Source organism: Physeter macrocephalus, chromosome 16 (assembly GCF_002837175.3).
Source record: "Physeter macrocephalus isolate SW-GA chromosome 16, ASM283717v5, whole genome shotgun sequence".
Classification (NCBI taxonomy): Eukaryota; Metazoa; Chordata; class Mammalia; order Artiodactyla; family Physeteridae; genus Physeter; species Physeter macrocephalus.
The window spans coordinates 66,344,334-66,370,189 of NC_041229.1; the positions used below are offsets into that span (position 1 = coordinate 66,344,334).

Sequence of the window (25,856 nt, forward strand, 5' to 3'; positions counted from 1 at the left end):
GAGTATAGTCCTTGGAATCTCCCCAGATCTTTTTCAGGAGTGTCTTGTCTATTCTTGTAGTTTTACACATTTGTACAGGTTTAAGAATCAACCTGTTAGTCCTCCCTCCACCCTCAACACACACACACACACACACACACACACACACACACACACACACACACACACTCTCTCTCTCTCTCTCTCTCTCTCTCTCTCTCTCTCTCTCTCTCTCTCTCTCTCTCTCTCTCTCTCTCTCTCTCTCTCGGAATTTTGATTGGAATTACATTGGACCTATAGATTAATTTGGGAGAGTTAACTTTTTTACAGTATTGAATCTTCCAATTTATGAACATGACACATCTTTCATTACCTTATCATTTCTTCAGATCTTAATTTCTTACAAAGCGATGTTATAGTTTTTTTCATAAAAGGCTTGCAGAATTTTGATTAGATCTATTCCTAAGTATTTTATAAGATGCTATTGTAAATAGGTTTTTTTACTGCATTTTAAATCTGTTCTTGGTTTATTGGTTTTTTTTTTTTTTTTTTTTTTTGTGGTATGCGGGCCTCCCTCTGCTGTGGCCTCTCCCGTTGCGGAGCACAGGCTCCGGACGCGCAGGCTCAGCGGCCATGGCTCACGGGCCCAGCCGTTCCGCGGCATGTGGGATCCCCCCAGACCGGGGCGCGAACCCGGTTCTCCTGCATCGGCAGGCGGACGCGCAACCACTGCGCCACCAGGGAAGCCCCCCTGCGGCATGTGGGATCCCCCCAGACCGGGGCGCGAACCCGGTTCCCCTGCATCGGCAGGTGGACGCGCAACCACTGCGCCACCAGGGAAGCCCATGGTTTATTGGTTTTTTAATGCATAGAAACTTTGATAAGCTATTATTAATGGTAATAATTTATATGAAAAGTATTTTGGATTTTCTAGGTAGACAGTCATGACATCTGTGTATAATGACTGCACTTTCCAATCCATTTAGGTTGTTTTTCTTTTTCCTTATCAAACTGTCCCTGTGGTACAGTGTTGACCAGAAATAGTGACTAGTGTGCAAACTTGCTTTGTTCTTAAAGTGAGAGCTTTCATCATTTTGTCATTAAATATGCTTGCTGTAAATTTTTGTAGATGCACTTTATCAAGTTAAGGAAATACTCTTCCTATTTTGTTATGCATTATCATGAAAAGATGTTTATTTTCAGATGAATTTTCTGTATTGTATATGTTGTCATGATTTTCTCTCTTAACCTGTTAATGTGTGGCATTATGTAAATTGATATTTCCAATGTTAAATGAACCTGGTTGTGATGTATTATGCTTTAATACATTGCTAGATTCAGTTTCCTAATACTTGGTTTCACATTTTTTGCAGTTTTCATGAGTGGTATTGGTTTATAATTTTCCTTTCTTATATTAGTCTTTTAAGAGTTTAATATCACATGTTAGCCTCATAGTATGATTTAGAGTATTCTTCATTTTCTATAACTGTGAAGAAGTTCTGTAAAAATCAAATTATCTTTTGAGTATTTGGAAAATCTTAGTAAAATCATCCAGGCATGGAAGTTTTTCTTGTTCTTATTGGAAGATTCTTAACTACTGACTCAATCTGTTTAATGACTTGAGCACTATTGTGGTTTTCTTTTGTTTTCCTTTGAGTTTGTTTGATGACTGTTATTTTTCTGGGAGTTTATCCATTCCATTATGTTTTCAGATAAGTTGGCATAAATTTGCTTGTGGCATTCTTTTATCTTTTGTTGTTGTTGTATCTAATAGTTACATCCCCTTATAATATTTTTGTGTCTTCTCTTTTTGGGGGATTGATCTTACCAGTAGTTTGTCATTAATTAGGTTTTGTTGTTGTTCAATAGAATCAGCTTTTGGCTTTGATAGTTTTCGTTATAGTATTTTTATTTTCCATTTCATTAATTTCTGCTTTTATCTTTTTATTTCTTCTGTTCTGGTGCTTTAGTTACATGACATAGATTTTGTTGTTGTTTTTGTTTTCTGCTTTCTGGAGACCAGCCACAGCCCCAAATGCCACATAGTAGCAGAGAACTGACTATTTTTTCAGCTCTAGATTTTTGTAGTTCTTCCTGGCCCTTCACTCTATCTCACCTCTGCCTAGTACCACAAAGGCTCACCTGTTTTGCCAGGAAAGCTCCCTGCTTCTCCCCTGCCCCCCATATTCTGTACAAGTTTGATATGTTTCCATTATCATTTGGTTCTAAATATTTTCTATTTTCCATTATTCTTCTTTGACCCGCCAGCTAGTATATGTTAATTTTATAATTATGTGATTTTCCTAGTTACCTTTTTGTTATTGATATTTAATTCAGTTGCTTTATAGTGAAAGAAAGTGTTCTATATGATACCAGTCTTTTGAAGTTTATTGAGACTTGCTTTATAAAAAAGCCGAGTATCAGGTCAGTTTTTATAAATATTCTATGTGTGCTTTGAAAATATATATATTTGCAGCTGTTAAGTATAGTCTTTGCATGTATCTGTTATATGAGCCTTGTTAATTTTGATGTGTGTTTTTCTGTAATGTTGTTGATTTTTTGTTTTTGTTTTTTTTGGTCTATTAAACCCATCAAAAATGTGTATTAAAATCTCATACTAATATGTTGGATTGATTTATTTTTCATTATACTATCAGTTTTTGCATTGTATATTTCAAAGCTATTTTATTTAATATATTCAGGCATTTAGAACTGTCATATCCAGGATAATCCCCCATCTCCAGATCCTTAACTTCATCATATCTGCAGTCTTTGCCATAGCAGGTAAAATTTCTAAGCTCTTGGGATTAAGACCTGTTATCTTTAGGGACATGATTTAACCTATTCCATTATTGTTGTTTCTTTTTCTTTTCTTTCTTGGCTTCTTTAGGTTCAAATGATTTTTTTCATTCCACTTTAATTTTTTTCTGTTGGTTTGGACATTATATACTGTTTATATTCTTTTAGTGTAAGTGTGTTTAAAATTAACTAATTTAATATGCAGTTACCAAAGTCGAAAATTAGTTATCTTTAATTTCCTCTTGAATAGTGTAAGGATGTTAGAATGCTTTAATTCCAGTAACACCCTCACTTGTATGGTATAATTGTTATATACTTTAATTCTCTCTTTTCTTTTTTAAACATAGAAGACATTGTTTAGTTTACCCACCTATTTATCACTTCCTTTGCTCCTCACTTTTAAAAATTGTGATAGTATACACATAACATAAAATTTACCATTTTAACCATTTTTATGTGTGCAGTTCACTGGCATTAAGTGCATTCACATTGTTGTGCAAACATCACTACCAGCCATCTGCAGAACTTCTTTTATCTTCCCAAATTGAATCTTTGTATCCGTTAAGCAATATCTCCCCATATCCTTCCTCTTCCTAGTCCCTGGCAACCACAGTGCTACTTTCTGTCTATGAACTTGACTTCTCTCGTTACCTTGTCTAAGTAGAATCATACAATATCTGTCCTTTGTGTCTGGTTTCTTTCTCTTACCATAGTGTCTTCAAGATCCATCCATGGTATAGCATATACCAGAATTTCATTCCTTTTTAAGGCTGGATGATACTCCATTGTATGTTTATGCCCACATTTTGTTTATCATGTCGTCTGTCAATAGGCATTTGGGTTTCTATTTTTTGGCTATTGTGAATAGTGCTGCTATCCTGCTAAAACCTATACTGTTTTCCAGTGGAAGCACCATTTCACGTTCCCATCAGCAGTGCACAAGGGCTTCAGTTTCTCCACCCCCTCCAACGCGTTAGTGGGGGTTTTGTTTGCTTGTTACTGGTTTTTGGTTTTGTTTGGTAATAGCCATTCTAATGGGTGTGAAGTGGTTATCTTGTATTTTTTATTTGCATTTTCCTAATGATTGGTGATATGCTTGTTGGCTCTTTGTATATCTTCTTTGGAGAAATGTCTATTCAAGTTCTTTGCCTATTTTTTAACCAGGGTTTTGGGGTATTTGTTGTTGTTTTTGACTTGTTAGAATTCTTTATATATTCTGGATATTAATGCCTTAACCAGATACATGATTTGCAGGTGTTACCTCCCATTCCATGGGTTGCCTTTTTGCTCTGTTGTCCTTTGGTGCACAAGCGTTTGAATTTTAATGAAATCCGATTTATGTATTCTGTTGTTATTGTCTCTGCTTTTGGTATCATATCTAAGAATCATTGTGAAATCCAGTGTCATGAAGCTTTTTTCCTATGTTTTCTTCTAATAGTTTATAATTTTAGCTTTTGCTTTTAGATCTTTGATCCATTTAGAGTTAATTTTTGCAGCTATTTATTTCTTCCTGTATCACACTCCTTTGTCTAAGACGAAATAACTACTTTGGGACCAGAATTTAAACACTGAGTAAAAATGTTGCTACCAAAGAGGGAACTAGATCTAGTACAGAGGCATGGGGGTGAGGATGTGACACAAGACTCAAGAGAGGGAATATGGTTTTTTAAAGCTGAAATCCATGAACAGTCTTTTTCTCCATGCCTATGATTAGCTGACAATATATTGGGTTGGCCAAAAAAAGTTCATTTGGGAAACACCCGAACAAACTTTTTGGCCAACCCCATATAAGCGCTTTGTTTAGACATTACATGTGCATTGAGCTGGTGGTGGTTTTTCTAGAAAGTTGTCCTCCTGGTGGACATGATTATGGCACCACAATAGTTGTTTAGTAGAAATCAGGTATGTCTCACTGTTGTCAGGCTAGATCAGAATTCATCTCTTACTCTCTAGGATTACTTTTCTTTCTGCCCATGATACAGTTTTTTGCGAGGTTACTGTGAAATATAATTTTCCATAATATAAACAGGAAGACAGAAGAGGAAACATCCTCTCTTTCATCACGAACTTTCAGTGAAGTTCTAAGAGCATATGATGCCTCAAGCTTTTGTAGTCTCTTGTGATGATTAGTATACAAGTCTCTCATAGGTTTAAGAACCGACCTGCCTCAAATGAGGGGTTCTCACTTGGAGTCTCTTATGTGGTCATAGACAGATGTTGACTGGGATTTTAGCCCTTAGAAAAGATTCTTAGACAAAAAAAACACTGAGTGCCTAAGCATAAAAACTGGTAAAGAAGAAGAATACCTTTTTAGGGGTTTCTTTAATGAGGATCTACTGGTCATAAAAATCATTGTTTTTGCATTCCTAAAAGACATTTTTGCTGTATATAGCATTCTGGGCTACCAGTTACTATTATTTAGAAGATTAAGGGTATGCTTCAGTCTTCTGGCTTCCATTTTTGCTGTTGAGAAATCAACTGAAAGTCTAATTGTTTTAGTTTATTTAAAGGTAATCTCTCATTTCTCCCTGCCTGCATGTAAACTCTGTATTTACTTTGCTTGAAATTTGTTGGGTTTCTTGAATCTGATTTGGTATCCTCCATTGGTTGTTGAAGTTCTTAGCCATCATGTATTTAAATTTTCTCTACTTCCATTCTCTCTCCCTTCTGGATGTATCCTTTTTACTGTATCCTTCATGCCTCTTATGCTCTAATGTTTTACATCATTCTGTCACTAAAAGTTTAGAAAATTTTAGTTCTATCATATGAGATTCATTAATTCTTCAATATTTTAAATACACTTAAACTTTGTGGTTTTTACTTTTATTATTATATCCTTTTCTAGGAATTCTGTTTGTTACTTTTAAAAGCCTGCTGATTGCCAACGTCTACTCATGAATTCAAAGTTCTTTTTTTTTTTTTTTTTTTTTTTTTTGCGGTATGCAGGCCTCTCACTGTTGCGGCCTCTCCCGTTGCGGAGCACAGGCTCCAGACGCGCAGGCTCAGTGGCCATGGCTCACGGGCCTAGCCGCTCCGCGGCATGTGGGATCCTCCCGGACCGGGGCACAAACTCGTGCCCTGCGCCTCAACCACTGCGCCACCAGGGAAGCCCCCAAGTTCTTTTTTATTTCTTGAAGCATATTGTACATTTTTCTTTTATAATGTTGCCAATAGTTTGAATATTGAAACTTTATTGTATGTCATCTGCTGTGTTTTATTCTTTGCTGACTCTCACTCGTGGTGCCTTTTTCCTTATGTATTTAGTGATTAAAAAAAACAATTTTGAGCTGTTCGTATGTCTTATAATTGTGAAAATAATTTTTATGGAAATTATATGAGCTTTGGAATACAGATGGCTTCTTTCAGAAGAAAATTGTGATTGTTTCTGCCATGTATCTGGGAGTACTACTGTTCTGGAACCATTTTCAAAGTAATTCTTAACTTGTGGGTTTTTTTTAATACCACACAGATAGTGTGAATTGGGGCTGCAAATCAACATGAGGGCCAGTCTGCGGCTACATGTTCTCAGGAGTACCACCCCCCACTTCACTCCACTCTAAGGTTTAAAACAGGCATCCTCTTTTAGTCTCTAGAAGAGAGGTGGAAGAGTAGTAGGATAGGCAGATGTGTTATTTTTAAATTAAACTTTTAATTTTGAGTTAGTTATAGTTTCATCTGTAGTTCTGAGAAATAAAAAAGAGACATCGTGTACTCTTTACCCAGTTCCCCCTAACGGTAACATCATGTAAACTATAGTACAGTATAACAATCAAGGTATTGGCATTGATACAGTCAAGATACAGAACATTTTCATCTCCACAAGGATCTCTCATGTTGCCCTTTTATAGCTACACTCACTTCCCTCCCACTTCCAGCCCCTCTTTGATTCCTGGCAATCACTTAGCTGTTTTCCATTTCTATATTTGGTCATTTCAAAAATGTTGTATAAATGGAATCTTACTGTATGCAACCTTTTGGACTTGGCCTTTTATAATTAATATATAATTTTCTGGAGGCTTCTCTGGGTGTCCTATGTATCAACAGTTTGTTCCTTTGCATATTAATGTCCTTGGTATGGATGTCCCACAGTTTGTTTCCATTCAGCTGTTGAAGGACATCTAGATTATTTGCAGTTTTTGGATATTATGAGTAAAGCTGCTATAAAATTCATGTATAGGTTTTTGTGTCAACATAATTCTTCATTTCTCTGTGATAACTGTTGAATAGTACAGTTGCTGGGTTGTATGGTAGTTGCATAGTTAGTTTTTTCAGAAATTACCAAATGGTTTTCTAGAGTAGCTGTACCATTTTACTTCCCAGCAGGAAATTATGAGAGATACAATTTTTCTGCATCCTTGTCAGCATTTGGTGTTGCCACTATTTTTAATTTTAACCATTCTGATAGGTGTGTGGTCATATCTCATTGTGGTTTAATTTGTATTTATCCAATGGCTAATGATGTTGACCATCTTTTTGTGTGCTTACTTGTCATCTGTTTTCTTCATTGAAATGTGTCTCATGATTTTTGCCTGTGTTCTAATTATATTGTTTGCTTTTTTATTGTTAGGTGTTCAGAGTTCTTTACAGTATAGTCTAGATACTAGTCCTTTGTCGATTATGTGGTTTGAAATATTTTCTCCCAGTCAGTAGCTTGTCTTTTCATTCTTTTTTTCTTTTTTCTGGTGGGATTTTTAGTTCCCTGACCAGGAATTGAACCTCGGCCCTTGGCAATGAGAGTGCTGAGTCCTAACCACTGGACCGCCAGGGAATTCCCTGTCTTTTCTTTCTTAACAGGGTCTTTGCAAAATAGATATTTCAATTTTGATTACATCCAGTTTATCAATTTTTCTTTTTGTAAATCATGCTTTTGGTGTCAAGTCTGAGAACTCTGCCTATCCTTAGCTCTAGAAGATTTTTTCCTATGTTTTTTTTCTAAAAGTTTTATAGGTTTACATTTTTCATTTAAGTTCATGATCTATATTCATTTACTTTTTGTATAAGGTGAGAGACTTAGGTCCAGGATTTTTTTTTTTTTTTTGCCTATGGATGTCCAATTATTCCAGCACCATTTGTTGAAAAGACACTCTTTCCTCCATTGAGTTGCTTTTACACCTAGTCAGAAATCAGTTGGGCATATCTGTGTGGCTCTCTATTGTGTTCCATTGATCTCTATGTCTATCCCTCTATCAATACCACACAGTCTTGATTACTGTAGCTATATAATAAGTCTCAAAATTGAGTAGACAGAGTTCTCTCACTTTATCTTTTTAGTTATTCTAGTTCCTGTGCCCTTTCATATAAGTTTCAGAATATTCTTGTCTATATCTTCAAAAAAATCTTGCTGGGATTTTGATAGGACTTGCTTTAAAAACTGTATTTTTGTTTAGGAAGCTATGTTGAGTCTTCCAATGTAAGAATATATTATGTTGCTTTATTTATTTAGATCTTCTGTTGTTCTATTATGAACAGAGAATATACTCTTATTTGATTGTAGTTCTTCTAAATGTGTTAAAATTTGTTTTATGACCTGGGATATGGCCTGTCTTGGAATATGTTCCAAGTTCATCTGGACAGAATGTATATTCTGTCCCTTTACAAATGTTAATTAGGTTCTGTTGGTTGATGGTATTGTTGGGTTTTTCTGTGTCCTTGCTTATTTTCTGTTTAGTTGTTATAGCAATTGTTGAGAGAGAGTTGTTGGAGTCTCCTAATTATTGTAGAGTTATTTTATTATTTTAGTTTTATCGGTTCTGGCTTCACAAATTTTGCAGCTCTGTTTGGTTCATACAAATTTAGGATTGCTATGCCTTCTTAGTGGATGGGCCCTTTTATCATTATATGTTCCTCTCTATCTCTGATAATTTTCTTTGTTCTGAAGTCTACTTTAACTGATATTAATTTTTAAAATTAACTCTTGCTTTCTTTGATGTTTGCATGTTACATTTTTTCCCTTTTTTACTTTCATACTAAATATTTTACATGAAATATATATCTTACATGTAAATTTATTTTTAAAGTGTTTTATGTATATCATGCATTTGACATACTATGTATTCTATATGGATGTACATCTTTGTGTGTGTAGGTGTGTGTCTGAGTTTCTTAGAGACAGCATATAGTTTTAATTTACCCTCCCAAATCTCTTTTAATTGAGGTGATTAGGTCATTTATATTTAATGTAATGATTAACATGTTAGAGCATAAGCCTCCCATTTTATTTTGTTTTCTGTTTATTTTCTGTTTTTCATTTTGCTGTTATCTTTCACTTGCCTTCCTTTGTGTTATTTGAACATTTTTTAAAATTTCATTTTGATTTTTCCATACTGATTTTGATCATATCCTCTTGTAATAGCTTTTTTAGTGGTTCTTCTATGTATATACAAGTTTATCACAGTCTACTGGTGTCATTATTTTATCAGTTTAATTGAAATGTAGAAACAATACCTCCCTTTATGTCTTGTTACCCTCCCCTGTCTACAATATAATTGTATTAAATACTTCCTCTACATACATTTATAACCACATCAAGCAGGCTCTTTTTGTGTGTGTGTGTGTGTGTGTGTGTGTGTGTGTGTGTGTGTGTGGTATGCGGGCCTCCCTCTGCTGTGGCCTCTCCCGTTGTGGAGCACAGGCTCCGGACGCGCAGGCTCAGCGGCCATGGCTCACGGGCCCAGCCGCTCCGCGGCATGTGGGATCCTCCCAGACCGGGGCGCGAACCCGGTTCCCCTGCATCGGCAGGCGGACGCGCAACCACTGCGCCACCAGGGAAGCCCCAAGCAGGCTCTTAATTTGTGCTTCAACTGTCAACATTTAATAAAAACTGAAGAGGAGAAGGAAAATGTATTCTATTTAGCCATATTTTGCTAACTGTGTTCTTTTTTCTTTCCTGATGTTCTAAGGTTCCCCTTTAATTTCCTTTTTTGTTTAGAGAATTTCCTTTAGCCATTCCTTTAGGGTATTTCTACTGGAGACAAATTCTTTTAGTTTTCCTTTATCTGAGCATGTCTTGAATTCTGCTTGGTTACAAAAGCAATTTCTGGGTCATTCTTAAAGGACATTTTTCTGGTTATAGGCTCTTGGGTTAACAGTTATTTTCTGTGCGCACCTGAAAAATATTGTGCAACTTTCTTCTGGACTCCTTGGTTTCTGATAAGAAAGTTGTCCCACTTTTCTGTTCTCTGTGTATGTGTGTATGATTTTTTTCTCCCTTTGTCTCATTTGTGATAGTTTCTATTGCTGTGTCTTCAAGTGGTTTATAATCTTTTGTTCAGTGGTACCTAATCTGTTAATCCCATCCATTCTATGTTTCAGATATTGTACTTTTCATCTTTAGAAATTTGAGTTGGATCTTTTTTTAAATTTCCTTTTTCTATAATTTTTATTAATCTTTTCTTTCGTAGAGTTTAGTGTTCAAGTCATGCTTTTTTATAATTGAATTTTTATGTTGGGTATAGTTGATTTACAATGTTATGTTAGTTTCAGGTGTACAGCAGAGTGGTTCAGTTATACATATACACATATCCATTCTTTTTCAGATTCTTTTCCCATATAGGTTATTATAGAACATTGAGTAGAGTTCCCTGAGCTATACAGTAGGTCCTTGTTGATTACATATTTTATATATGGTAGTGTGTATATGTTAAGCCCAGACTCCTAATTTATCTCTCCCCACCCCCTTTCCCCTTTGGTAAACATAAATTTATCTTCCAAGTCTGTGAGTCTATTTTGTAAATAAGTTCATTTGTATCATTTTTGTAGATTCCAGCTATAAGTGATAGCATATGATATTTGTCTTTCTCTGTCTGACTTACTTCACGTAGTATGATAATCTCTAGATCCATCCATGTTGCTGCAAATGGCATCATTTCATTCTTTTTTATGGCTGAGTAATAGTCCATCGTGTGTATATACCACATCTTCTTTATCCATTCATCGATAGACATTTATGTTGCTTCCGTGTCTTGACTGTTGTAAACAGTGCTGCAATGAACATTGGAGAGCATGTATTTTTTGGAATTATGGTTTTCTCCAGATAGATGCCCAGGAGTGGGATTGCTGCATTATATGGTAGTTCTGTTTTCAGTTTTTTAAGGAACCTCCATACTGTTCTCCATAGTGGTTGTACCAATTTACATTCCCACCAACAGTGTAGGGGGATTTCTTTTTCTCCACATCCTCTCCAGCATTTATTGTTTGTAGACTTTTTTATGATGAACATTCTGACCAGTGTGAGGTGATACCTCATTGTAGTTTTGATTTGCATTTCTCTAATAATTAGAGATGTTGAGCATCTTTTCATGTGTTTTCTGGCCATCTGTATGTCTTTTTAGAGAAATGTCTATTTAGATCTTATGCCCATTTTTTGATTGGATTGTTTGTTTTTTTGATATTGAGCTGCATGAGCTGTTTGTATGTTTTGGAGATTAATCCCTTGTCAGTCACACCATTTGCAAATATTTTCTCCCATTCTGTGGGTTGTCTTTTCATTTTGTTTATGGTTTCCTTTGATGTGCAAAAGCTTTTCAGTTTAATTAGGTCCCATTTGTTTTTGTTTTTATTTCCATTCCTCTAGGAGGTGAATTGAAAAAGATCTTGCTACAATTTATGTCAAAGAGTGTTTTGCATATGTTTTCCTCTAAGAGATTTATAGAATCTGGTCTTACATTTAGGTCTTTAATTCATTTTGAGTTTATTTTTGTGTATGGTGTTGGAGAATGCTCTAACTTCATTCTTTTACATGTAGCTATCCAGTTTTCCCAGTACTACTTATTGAAGAGACCGTGTTTTCTCCATTGTATATTCTTGCCTCCTTTGTCATAGTTTAGTGGACTATAGGTGTGTGGGTTTATTTCTGGGCTTTCTGTCCTGTTCCATTAATCTACATTTCTTTTTTTGTGCCAGTGCCATACTGTTTTGATTACTGTAGCTTTGTAGTATAGTCTGAAGTCAGGGAGCCTGATTCCTCCAGCTCCATTTTTCTTTCTCAGGATTACTTTGGCTATTCGGGGTCTCTTGTGTTTCCATACAAATTTAAAAATTTTTTGCTCTAGTTCTGTGAAAAATGCCATTGGTAATTTGATAGGAACTGCATTGAGTCTGTAGATTGCCTTGGGTAGTATAGTCATTTTGATTGATTCTTCCAATCCTGGAACATGATATATCTCTCCATCTGTTTGTGTCATCTTCAATTTTTTTTCTTCAGCATCTTATAGTTTTCAGAGTACAGGTCTTTTGTCTCCTTAGGTAGTTTTATTCCTAGGTATTTTATTCTTTGAAATGGCAAATGAGATTGTTTCCTTAGTTTCTCTTTCTGATCTTTCATTGTTAGTGTATAGAAATGCAAGAGAGATCTATGTATTAATTTTTTATCCTGCAACTTTCTGAATTGATTGATGAGCTCTAGTAGTTTTCTGTTAACATCTTTAGGATTTTCTATGTATAGTATTCGGGGTCTCTTGTGTTTCCATACAAATTTAAAAATTTTTTGCTCTAGTTCTGTGAAAAATGCCATTGGTAATTTGATAGGAACTGCATTGAGTCTGTAGATTGCCTTGGGTAGTATAGTCATTTTGATTGATTCTTCCAATCCTGGAACATGATATATCTCTCCATCTGTTTGTGTCATCTTCAATTTTTTTTCTTCAGCATCTTATAGTTTTCAGAGTACAGGTCTTTTGTCTCCTTAGGTAGTTTTATTCCTAGGTATTTTATTCTTTGAAATGGCAAATGAGATTGTTTCCTTAGTTTCTCTTTCTGATCTTTCATTGTTAGTGTATAGAAATGCAAGAGAGATCTATGTATTAATTTTTTATCCTGCAACTTTCTGAATTGATTGATGAGCTCTAGTAGTTTTCTGTTAACATCTTTAGGATTTTCTATGTATAGTATCATGTCATCTGGAAACAGTGACAGTTTAACTTCTTTTTTTTGCAATTTGGATTCCTTTATTTCTTTTTCTTCTTTAATTGCCATGGCTAGGACTTCCAAAACTATGTTGAATAAAAGTGACGAGAGTGGACATCCTCGTCTTATTCCTGACCTTAGAGGAAATGCTTTCAGCTTTTCACCGTTGAGTATGATGTTAGCTGTGGGTTTGTCATATATGGCCTTTATTATGTTGAGGTAGGTTCCCTCCATGCCCACTTTCTGGAGAGTTTTTATCATGAATGGGTGTTGAATTTTGTCAAAGCTTTTTCTGCATCTATTGAAATGATCATATGGTTTTTATTCTTCAATTTGTTAATGTGGTGTATCATACTGTGATTGCTTTGCGGATAATGAAAGATCCTTGCATCACTGGGATAAATCTCACTTGATCATGGTATATGATCCTTTGAAGGTATTGTTGGATTCAGTTTGCTAGTATTTTGTTGAGGATTTTTGCATCTATAGTCATCAGTGTTATTGGCTTGTGATTTTCTTTTTTTGTGATATCTTTGTTTTTAGTATCAGGGTGATGGTGGCCTCATAGAATGAGCTTGGGAGTGTTCCTTCCTCTGCAAGTTTTTGGAAGAGTTTCAGAAGGGTACGTGTTAAGTCTTCCCTAAATGTTCAGTAGAATTCCCCTGTGAAGCCATCTGGTCCTGAACTTCTCTTTGTTGGAAGTTCTTTAATCACAATTTCAATTTCAGTAGTTGTGATCAGTCTGTTCATAATTTCTATTTCTTCCTAGTTCAGGTTTGGAAGGTTGTACCTTTCTAAGAATTTGTCCATTTCTTCCAGGTTATCCATTTTATTGGCATATATTTGCTTGTAGTAGTCTCTTATGATCCTTTATATTTTGGTGGTGTCAATTGGAACTTCTTTTTCATTTCTAATTTTATTGATTTGAGCCCTCTCCATTTTTTTCTTGATGAGTCTGGCTAACAGTTTATCAATTTTGTTTATCTTTTCAAAGAATCAGCTTTTAGTTTCATTGATCTTTTCTATTGTTTTCTTTGTCTCTATTTCATTTATTTCTGATCTGATCTTTATGATTTCTTTCCTTCTACTAACTTTGGATTTTGTTTGTTCTTCTTTCTCTAGTTGCTTTAGGTGTAAGTTTAGGCTGTTTATTTGAGATTTTTTTGTTTCCTGAGGTAAGATTGTATTGCTATACACTTCCCTCTTAAAACTACTTTTGCTGTGTCCCAAAGCTTTTGGATTGTTGTGATTTCATTTTCATTTGTGTCTAGGTATTTTTTGGTTTCTTCTTTGATTTCTTCACTGATCCATTAGTTGTTTAGTAATATATTGTTTAGCCTCCATGTGTTTGTGTGTTTTTACAGGTTTTTTCTTGTAGTTGATTTCTAATCTCTTAGTGTTGTGGTCCGAAAAGGTGCTTGATATGATTTCATTTTTCTTAAATTTACCAACGTTTGCTTTGTGGCCCACCATGTGATCTGTCCTGGAGAATATTCCATGTGCACTTGAGAAGAATGTGTATTCTGCTGCTTTTGGATGCAGTGTTCTTTAAATATCAATTAAGTCCATCTGGTCTAATGTGTCACTTAAGGTCTGTGTTTCCATATTGATTTTCTGTCTGGATGATCTGTCCATTGATGTAAGTAGCAGTGTTAAAGTCCCCCATTATTATTGTGTTACTGTCAATTTCTCCTTTTATGGTTGTTAACATTTGCTGTATATATTGAGGCACTTCTATGTTGAGAGCATAGATATTTATGATTGTTATACCTTCTTGGGTTGATCCCTGATCATTATGTAGTGTCCTTTTTCTCTTGTAACTGTCTTTATTTTATTTTATTTTATTTCATTTTTATTTTTAAATTTTTAAATTTTTTTTTGTACACATTTAGTTTTATTGTAACAATTTTTTTTTTTTAATTTTTACTTTTGGCTTTGTTGGGTCTTTGTTTCTGTGCGTGGGCTTTCTCTAGTTGTGGCAAGCGGGGGCTACTCTTCATCACGGTGCATAGGCTTCTTGTTGCGGTGGCTTCTCTTGTTGCAGAGCATGGGCTCTAGGCGCACAGGCTTCAGTAGTTGCAGCACGTGGGCTCAGTAGTTGCGGCGCATGGGCTCTAGGGCAACGAGCTTCAGTTGTTGTGGCGCGTGGGCTTAGTAGTTGTGGCTTGTGGGCTCTAGAGCACAGGCTCAGTAGTTTTTGGTGCCTATGCTTAGTTGCTCTGCGACATGCGATCTTCCCAGACCAGGAATTGAACCCATGTCCCCTGCATTGGCAGGCAGATTTTTTTTCTTTTAATAAATTTATTTATTTATTTATTTTTGGCTGTGTTTGGTCTTCGTTGCTGTGCGTGGGCTTCTCATTGCGGTGGCTTCTCTTGTTGCAGAGCACGGGCTCTAGGCACGCAGGCTCAGTAGTTGTGGCATGCGGGCTTCAGTAGTTGTGGTGCACGGGCTCTAGAGCGCAGGCTCAGTAGTTGTGGCACACAGGCTTAGTTGCTCCGCGGCATGTGGGATCTTCCCAGACCAGGGCTCGAGCCTGTGTCCCCTGCGTTGGCAGGCGGATTCTTAACCACTGTGCCACCAGGGAAGTCCTGGCAGGCAGATTCTTAACCACTGTGCCACCAGGGAAGTCCTGTAACAGTCTTTATTTTAGAGTTTGTTTTGTCTGATATGAATATTGCTACTTCAGCTTTCTTTCGATTTCTATTTGCATAGGATACCTTTTTCCATTCCTTCACTTTCATTCTATATGTGTTCCTAGATCTGAAGTGAGTCTCTTGTAGACAGCATATATATGGGTCTTGTTTTTGTATCCATTCAGCCAGTCTGTGTCTTTTGGTTGGAGCATTTAATCCATTTACATTTAAGATAGTTATCAATATGTATGTTCTTCTTGCCATTAAAAAAAATTATTTAGGATTTGTTTTTGTAGCTCTTTTTTTTTCATTCCTCTTTTGTTCACTTGTGATTTGATGACTATCTTTAGAGTTGTGTTTGGATTACTTTTTCTTTAAGTGTGTGTATCTAGTGTAGATTTTTGGTTTGCGATTACCATCAGGTTTTGATATAGCAGTCTATATATATATATATATTTATATATATATATATATATATATACACACACATATATGTATGTGTGTGTATATATTTATACATACCCATGATTGTTTTAAGTTGCTGGTCTCTTTAATTTCAAATGCATTTCCAATATTCTGCATTTGTATTCTCATGATTGCTGATTTTTATATAATATTTTTGTGTGGACTGCTTCCTACTTTTACTGTATGTTTCCCTTTACTGGTGAGCTTTACCATTTGTAATTATCGTTTTTCTAGTTGTGACCTTTTCTTTTCTGCCTAGAGAAGTTCCTTTAACATTTGTTGTAAAGCTGGTTTGGTGGTGCTGAATTCTCTCAGCTTTTGCTTGCCTGATTTTTCCATCAAATTTGAACGAGAGCTTTGCTGGGTAGAGTATTCTTGGTTGTGGGTTTTTCCCTTTCATCATTTTAAATATATCATGCCACTCCCTTCTGGCCTGCAGAGTTTTTGCTGAAAAATCATCTGATAACTGTATGAGGATTCCCTTGTATGTTATTTGTTGCTTTTCCCTTGTTGCTTTTAATGTTTTTTTCTCTTTGTCTTTGATTTTTGTCAACTTGATTAATATGTGTCTTGGCATGTTCCTCCTTGGGTTTATTCTGTATGGGATTGTCTGCACTTCTTGGGGTTGAGTGAGTGGTTCCTTTCCCATGGTAGGGAAGTTTTTGACTATTATCTCTTCAAATATTTTTTCAGGCCCTTTCTCTCTCTTCTCCTTCCGGGACCCTTATAATGTGAATGTTGACGCATTTAATGTCATCCCAGTTGTCTCTTAGACTGTCTTCATTTCTTTTCATTTTTTCTTTTTCTTTATTCACACCACAGCTGTGATTTCCACCAATCTCTCTTCCAGAGAGATCATCACTTATTATAAGTAATAAGTAATAATTAGTAATAAGTAAGTAATAAGTAATAATAAGTAATAAGTAAGTAATAAGTAATTAGTAATAATAAGTAATAATTATCACTTATTCATTCTTCTCTCTCATTTATTCTGCTATTGATTCCTTCTTGTTTATTTTTCATTTCAGTTATTGTACTGTTCATCTCTGTTTGTTCTTTAAATTTTCTAGCTCTTTGTTAAAAATTTATTGTATCTTCTCCATCTGTGCCTGCATTCTTTTCCCGAGATGTTGAATCATCTTTACTGTCGTTACTCTAAATTCTTTTTCAGGTTGATTGCCTACCTCCACTTCACTTAGTTGTTCTTCTGGGGTTTTATCTTGTTCCTTTACCTGTAACATATTTCTCTGCCATCTTATTTTGTCTAACTTTCTGTGTTTGTGATCTCTTTTTCTCAGGCTACAGGTTTGTAGTTGCACTTGCTTCTGGTGTCTGCCCCTTGGTGGGTGAGGTTGGTCCAGGGGCTTGTGCAGGCTTCCTGTGGGATGGACTCTAGCTGCCCCCTGGTGAGTGGAGCTGGTTCTTGTCCCTCTGGTGGGCAGGACCATGTCAGGGCGTGTGTTTAGAGGCGGCTGTGCACTCAGGACAGATGTTAGGCAGCCTGTCTGCTGATGGTGGGGCTGTGTTTCCACTGTCTTGGTTGTTGGCTTGAGGCGTCACAACACTGGAGACTGCAGGCTGTTTGGAGGGACCAGGTCTCGGTGCCAAAATGACCACCTCCAGAAGAACTCACTCAGATGTGTATTCTCTGGGGTCTCTGCCAGCAGTGTCCTTGCCCCCACAGTGAGCCACAGCTGAACCCCACCTCCCCAGGAGACCCTCTAAGGCCCGCAGGTAGGTCTGGCCCAGGCTCCTATGGAGTCACTGCTTTGCCCTGAGTCCCAGTGCATGTGAAACCTTGTGTGTGGCCTCCAGTAGTGGAGTCTCTGTCTCCCCCAGTCCTGTGCAGCTCCTGTGCAGCTCAAGCCCCCCTGGCCTTCAAAGCCAAATGCTCTCGAGGCTCCTCCTCCTGATGCCAGACCCCCAGGCTGGGGAGCCTGACGTTGGGCTCAGAACTCTCACTCCTGTAGGAGAACCTCTGTGATATAATAATTTTTCAGTTTGTGGGTCGCCCACCTGGTGGGTATGGGATTTGATTATATCACAAAAGCCCTCCTCGTACTGCCTCGTTATGGCTTCTTGTCTTTGGTTGTAGAATATCTTTTTTGGTAGATTCCATTCTTTTTTGTCAATGGTTGTTCAGCAGTTAGTTGTGATTTTGGTGTTTTTGTGAGAGGAGGTGAGCTCAAGTCCTTCAACTCTGCCACCTTGTCTCCTCTTGAGTTGAATCTTTAATATATCTTTCATTTATTTCCTTTGCATTCTTTCCTATACCTTCTTAAAATGTAGAATATATTTATAAACGTTTTATATTCTTGTCTATTAATTATATCATCTTTATTATATCTGGGTAGGTTTTCATTGATTGATTTTTCTCCTCATTATGGGTCATCATTTCCTACTTTGATACATGCCTGTTTATTTTGGATTGGATGCCAAACACTGAATTTTATGTTGATGGGTGCTGGGTATTTTTTATTTCCATAGATATTCTTGAACTTTGTTCTCTGACAGTGCTAATTTACTTGTAAACATTTTGATCCTTTTGAGGCTTGCTTTTAAAAAGTGTCGTAAGTTTGATCCCGAATAGCCTTTAGATTAGGCCTAATTTGGTCCCACTACCGAGACAATACTGTTCTGTGTACTCTTATCTGAGCCCCGTGTATTATGAAATTTTTTTCATTCTGGCTGGTGGGAACTGAAGTGAGCTCCAGGGGTTCTTTCCTGTGGTTCTTTCCCTGCCTCAGGTAGTTTCTTCACATGCATATGCTGATGAGTACTCAGGGAGGACCACTACATATCTCTGGAGCATGCTATTTGCACATCTTTCTTCTCTTCAGTATTCTGCTCTGTAAATTCTAGCTGAATTGACGCACTTGAACTTCTAACCTTATCTTTTCAGCTCAGGAAGATTGCTGAACTTTAACTGGGTTCTCTCTCCCTGCACTGCAGCCTGGAAGGTGGCTTACCTTTTTTGTTTGTTTTCACAGGGATCACTGTCCTGTGTTACCTGTTATTTAATAATATTTAAAAACTATTGTTTCATATATTTCATCTCTTCTTTTTAGTTGTTTAAGGTGGAGAGGGTAAATCCAGTCTGCTATTTCATCTTGGCTCATAATGGAAGTTTTTTGGAGTTAACAATAAACAAGTAAAATATAAACAAATATATCAGGTGACTATAAGTATACTATGGAGAAACTTGAAGGAAGGGAGATGAAGAGGATTGCAATTTTCAATAGAATGGTGAGAAGAGGACCAGTTTGAGGAACTAGCTATTTTGGTTATTTTTTGCTTTATAATAGCCTACCCCCACACTTAATGACTTTTGCTCATGGACGTGCAATTTGGGCCAAGCTGAAGAGAGACAGCTTGTTCTGCTCTGCTAGGCATCAGTTGGGGCATCTGAAAGGCTGGGGTCTGGAATCATCTGAATACTTCCTCACATGTATGGTTGTTGATGCTGGTTGCCAGATGGGATCTCAGTTGGGTTGTGGCTAGAACATCTACACATGACCTTTCCATGTGGCTGCTTGGCTCCTACACAGCATAATGGCCAGGTTCCAAGGGTGAGCATCTGAAAGAGAGCCAGGAAGAAGCTGTGTTGCCTTTTCTATTTTCTAGCCCAGCCTTGAAAGTAATGTTATGTATCACAGGAAGTCACTAAGGCTGGCCAATATTAAAAGGGACTGGACTTAGACTCCTAATCTTGCTGGGAGGCATGTCAAAGAATTTGTGGACACATTTTAAAGCCATCACAATGATACTTGAAAAAAGAAGGTTAAGGATATCTAGAGGAAGAGCATCCCAGGTACAGTGTACAGAAATGCAAAGACTCTGAGGCTGGTGGATACCTGATGGTTTAGGTGTGTTTATTTTGAATTTTCCCTGTACAGTGTCATCTCCTTGAGGGCAAGGGCTTTTGTTCACTGCTATTTTCTCAGCACTAAAACAGTGTTTGACAGATAGTTGTAGTTTAATTCTTATTTGTGGAAGAGATAGCGTATTGGCAGCAGGGATCAAAAAATCCTAAAAATGAGTACATAACCTTTGATCTAGAATTCTTTCTTTAGGGAATAAACTTTAGGGAAAAAAATTGTACAAATAAGCAAAGCTGTAGTGAAAATTTGAAGGTGTCTAAATGCCCATTAATAGATTAGTTAAATAAATTATGTTTTGCCTATATAATGGAACACTGCAATTTTTAAACTAAATGTTTTGACCCAGAAAGATGAGTGAGTGTTGAGGGAAAAGGAGCAGAATTCAAATGATGGTGTTCGGAATGATCTTTTTTGGTTAATAATCTTTATATAATGTATGCATAAAATGGAGAGGGATCTAATAGGATGTATATCACATTTTTAATAACTGCCATAGGAGTTATTTTAGACTTGCTTGTCAAAAGAATATGTATTACTATTATAATAGAAATACATTTCTATTATAAAAGCAAATGAGGTAAAATTTTTAAATTGATATAGAATAGTATCTAAGCTACTGTGAGTGATAAAAAGCACCTTTTAAAACAATATGTTGGGTTCTTTTTGTTAATTAAAGAAGGTGGAGGAAAACGAAATTTGTACAGAAAAAGTGTGGGATGTAAAATCAAGGTTTTCAAGAGATTACCTCTTGATTATAGGTTATCCTTATTTCCTTTTATATATTTCTGTATTTTCTTGATTTGCTAAAATAAGCTTGTTTTAAAATAGGGAAGAGATATTAAAAGAAAATAGCTGTAGGGGTAATGTTAAGCAGTTTTACTTAAATAGTATTTATAATGTGAAAAATCTAAATTTATAAGGTAGCAAAATCGGGGATCTTTTGGTTTCCTTGCAGAGTTCCTTTAATGGTCTCAAAATAGTGACTTAGAAAGAGAAAGACAAATACTATATGATTTACTTATATGTGGAATCTGAAAAACTGAACTCTTAGCAACACAGAACAGATGGGTGGTTGCCAGAGATGGAGGATGGGAGTTGTGTAAATAGGTGAAGGTGGTCAAAAGGTACAAACTTCCAGTTATAAGATAAGTAAGTTCTGAATGTAATATACAGTGTGATGACTATAGTTAACAATACTGTATTGTATATCTGAAAATTGCTAAGGAGATAGAACTTAAAAGTTATTACTACAAGGGCAAAAAATTTGTAACTGTGAGATGATGTATGTTAACTAAACTTATTGTAGTAATTAATCATTTTGCAGTATATACGTATATCAAATCATTATGTTGTACACCTTAAAACTGTTAAAGTTATATGTTAATTATATCTCAATAAAACTAGGAAAATATGACTTAGAACATTTGATTTATACACAATTCTGAAGCTACTACTCTTTGTTAAAATGTGGTTGTTTTCCATGTTAATATTATTTTTTATCACCATAATGTAGGTTTTCAGTAACCTTACAAGAGTAATTGAGGGGCTTCCCTGGTGGCGCAGTGGTTGAGAATCCGCCTGCCAGTGCAGGGGATACGGGTTCAAGCCCTGGTCCAGGAAGATCCCACATGCCATGGAGCAGCTAAGCCCGTGTGCCAAAACTACTGAGCCTGTGCTCTAGAGCCTGCGAGCCATAACTGCTGAGCCCGCGTGCCACAACAACTGAAGCCCGTGTACCTAGAGCCCGTGCTCTGCAACAAGAGAAGCCACTGCAATGAGAAGCCCGCGCACCACAATGAAGAGTAGCCCCCACTTGCCACAACTAGAGAAAGCCCACGTGCAGTAACGAAGACCCAACGCAGTCAAAAATAAATAAATAAAATAAATAAATTTATTTTTAAAAAAAGAGTAATTGAGGCCTAAGATTAATTTATGAATGAAATCTTAGATGATATAATAATACTTTTAATTCATACATATTTTGTTGCAAAAATGTTTTTAAGTTAATTGTTCTCATTTCACTGTCTTACCTCTTTATTTTAAAGAAATAATTTGTAATTCATTTTGTTCTTACACACCATAGGATGTGTTTTGGAGATGCAGACAAAATATCTTTGATGAAATGAAGAAGAAATTTTTACAGGTAGACTGCTGATGTAATTGCTTTAGTGTGATAATCAGCAGAGCAAGTAACAGCATGTTAGTATTTTTATTTAATAACAAGGCATGTCTTAAGTTTTATGCTTGTTTGACTATTTTATTTCTACCTGATTTTATTTATTTTTCATTTTGTTTATTTATTTTACCTGATTTTAATAATAAGGAAGTCACCTTAAATGAATATATGTCTGATAGTACCTTGTCTTTAACAAGTGAATGAGGTGGAAAACTGATATAAAAACTATAGAACCTTTAGTTTTGATTTTTGGGTATAATAGTTGTCTATTTTTTACAGATGTATTTATTTTCTGAAATATTAATAGTGCTGGGATTAAGTTAATAATTTACAGAGTCAAAACCCAGACATCTTACTTGAAGAATTAAATAGAACTGTTACCTTCCTGACAACCTGTATGCACTACAAACCTAAACATTCCTGTGATGCAGCATCCCTTTCTAACCTTTACTTAATACCTCACTTTCCTCAGGTCCCTTTAGCTCTAAGTTCAAGGTTCTTTATTTAATCTCTTCTGTCCTCTTCAGGTGATCTCTGGCAAGAGGCCACGTAGAAAAATATCATGTAACATTTTAGGGTTTGCTGGGGGAGTTGGAGTGGAGTGAGGGAGAATCTTAAAAATAAAATAATCTTTTTCTCATGTAAGTTAAGACTCCCAGCACTACCCCAGGAATTGTTACTTGTTAAGGTAAAAATGCACAGTCTGAATGAGGCTGATAAATTTAATAAACTTCAGGGAGCAAAAATATTTATACCATCAATTTTTTTTTTAGTCTGTGGCAGTATATTAGCCGTGAACTGTGGATACCCAGAAGGGTAATGCTCTAAGGCTTAATTTCTTAGCTCATAGCAGTGTCTTTATCAAGTAGTAGATAAAATGGACTCTGTGTGTGTGTGTGTGTGTGTGTGTGTGTGTGTGTGTGTGTGTGTGTGTGGGTGCATTTTTAAGTTTGCAACCATAGTATTATCATTTGTAATAACACTGAAAGGAAGAAAGTCTTGAGAGAAAATGGGTTGACTATTAAATTTAGAGGTAAAGATGTCCCTTTGTAATGTTTTAAAATTATTCATATTAATTTTTTTCTTAGAAAAATCTTAATCTTGATAACTTTGAATTGTGTTTGATATTGTTTTCTGCATGCTAATGCCATTCTAAATATATGCATTAATTATACACCTTGTTTTGTGTTTTTTAATAAGAAACACGGAGTATTTTTTTATGAAACAAAAATTATGATGTTAACTTCAGAGAACTCAGATTTGAACTTAGAACTGTTTGGAATGCCAAGAATAGGAGACAAGATGACTTGAGAGGCTCTGAGATTCCTTAGACAGAACCATCTGTGTTGACCACTTCTAGATGTTCCTACAGTGACCGTATCTTTGGAAGAAATATATGTTTTCATTGTTTTTATCCCAGTATGTTTTACCTTTTGTAAATAAGACTGTCATTTTTGTTTGTTTTGTATTTTCAAGGATTCTTTTTTCAGACTTTGCTGGGAAATCTGGCTTTGTTTCTGCATAGAGCACAAAGACAGAACACTCTCTTAGCATATAGTGTTAATGTAACTGCTGTTGACTTTCCCCTTTTTCTCACAAGTGTAATATTGCTATGAGTTGCCCACCAAATAAGTAGTTTTAATTTTATACTTTGTACCTTTTTCGTAATTGGCCAGATTTTCTGTGTAGGGAACTTTGTGCCCTTCTAATAGCTCACCTAATATAGATGAAATGTTTTCCCAAGTGGGACATGCTTTAGGCTTTTCTAAAACTTTGCATTTGTTTTTCTTACCTGTTTTCTCCTATTCATTATAGAACTTTTACTAACTCAAAAATTGTGCTCCCTTCCCTAAATTATGATGTGTCTTCAGATGCTTTACCTTAATGTTGGGTGTAGTGCTTACATGGAACCCCCGCCACCAACCACCATCACTAATACCACCATCACCACATTCTTCCCAACTAGCACTTGCATGTGCTTAAATTTATTTAGGTGTGTTTCTGTTATCTATTACTGTGGAACAGCCTACCCCAAAACTTAGTGGCTTAAAACAACTAGTTTATTTGCTCACAATTCTGTGGGATGGAATTTGGGCAAAGGCTTAGCCAGTCAGTTTTTCTGCTTCACATGGCATCATCTGGGATCATTACTTGGCTGCATTTGGCTGGTGACTGGCTTTGGATGGAATGTCCAGGAAGGCTTTTCTTATCAGGCACCCCAGTGCTCCACTAAGTGGCCACTTTCTCTCTGGGTGGATTGTTAGGGTTTTAACACAGCATGGTGGTCCCAGGATAAATGGATTTCTTTTGCCTGGCTGGCTTATAAGAGGAACATTCCAAGAGGTGCAAAAGCAGAAGTTACCTGCTTTAAATCACACAGTATCACTTCTATCACATTCTGTTGGTCCTAGTTGGCCACAAGGCCAGCCCAGATTCATGGGAAGAGAAAAAAGAAAAAGAGTGGCAAAGAATTTTTAGCCATCTTTAATTTACCTCAAGATGGTGAGTTTTTTGCTTTGGGCATAAGTAGGACCAATCAGGGGTAGAACTCCAAAGAAATTAAGAAGAAAGAGGACACCCGTATTTTCCCAGTTCTAAGAAATACTTTTTTACATTTAAGTATTGTGGAAATCTGTATGCTTAGTATAATATTGTAGAATTTTTTTTTCTCTTGAAAAGCTATAATAAAAAGATTGGTACAACCTTATTGATGAAATCTTAAAATTGGAAAAAAAAAATTTTCTTATTAATTCCCAAATTGGGAGACGGGGAGGAAAGAGATTTTGCCTCTGTAATTATGTGGGCAATCATGATAACAAAAATTCAGATGTAATCTATGGTGATGGCTATGTAGTAGATTAAATTAGGACTGAAAAATGGGCCAGGAGGTTGAGTATAAAGTAATAAGATTTACACGTGGCTACCTTAGAACTTTAAAGGTCAGAGTTTTTCGTTTGTTTAAATTATCCTAGAATTGAATTCAAGAGTAATATGTGATTGGCCCAGAAATTCTTATAGGAATCTTAAGAAGAAACAGAAGAGTGCACAAAGTTTTATATAGGTATTCATCACAAAATTATTTCTGAAGTGTAATAAAGTCTAGCTCAAGAGTCAGTAAAATTAAATTGATGGAACAAATTATTATTAATTCATGTAATAAAATATTATTCAATTGTTAAAATGATGAGTTAGAAAAAGTTTGACAAGGAAAGGTTACATGATATATTTATAAGTAAAGAAATAGGTTTCAAAACAGCATGTGTATCTAACGAATGTTTGTGTTTAAAAAGTGTGTGTGTATATGTCTTTGTGTTTGCGTAGGAAAAATATTTGGAAGAATATAGACCAAAATGTAATAGTTATCTCTGTGTTATGAATTACAAATGATTTCCACTTTTTCCTTTATACTCTTCCTATTTTGTTTTTTTTTGGCTGCGCTGCGTGTCATGTGAGATCTTAGTTCCCTGACCAGGGATTGAACCCACACCCCTGCATTGGAAGCGCAGAGTCTTAACCACTGGACTGCCAGGGAAGTCCCTATACTCTTCCTATTTCAAAAAAAGGAACAAAATTACTTATGTGCGATGCACAGAAAAGAAAGCTATTGTCATTAAAAAGAATAAAAGGCATACATAAGATTAAATTTTGTGTTTACAATAGTACATTAGCCTTCAGATGAGGTTCCATTGGGGTTAATGTTACCCACATCTGGGTGTGGAAGGAGAGGAGGCTGGAGTGCCTGTACCTTGCACTCACTTATTTAAGGAAAGAACCAGGAACTGCTGATGGCCATATGTTACCATATCATCATTCTTATGTATACTGTTATGTCAGCAGTTCTGATTTCTGAATTCTTAGGTAGAGTTCTCTTGCTTGGACCGTCAACTTCAACTTATCTGAAGCTTTAAAATCTGGCAGCTGTAGTGCTTTTCACCTGGAAAACTTGAGTCTGCCTCTGAAGTATACTGTTGAAAGTGTAAAAGCGGATTTTTTTTTTTTTTTTTTTTTTTTTTTTTT

General features: G+C 36.0%; 1 protein-coding gene across 2 annotated transcripts in view; it reads left to right on the forward strand.

The window, feature by feature from the left end:
* The window catches only part of USP47 (ubiquitin specific peptidase 47), a 128,347-nt gene that overhangs the window by 22,472 nt on the left and 80,019 nt on the right, over positions 1-25,856 (forward strand). The window contains exon 2 of one of the 2 annotated variants that reach the window (XM_007102650.4): positions 21,747-21,806. The exons of the other annotated variant lie outside the window; for it this stretch is intronic. Within the exon in view, the coding sequence (XP_007102712.1) occupies positions 21,747-21,806 (60 nt within the window). The remainder of the gene's footprint in view (positions 1-21,746; positions 21,807-25,856) is intronic. 2 annotated transcript variants of the gene reach the window in all.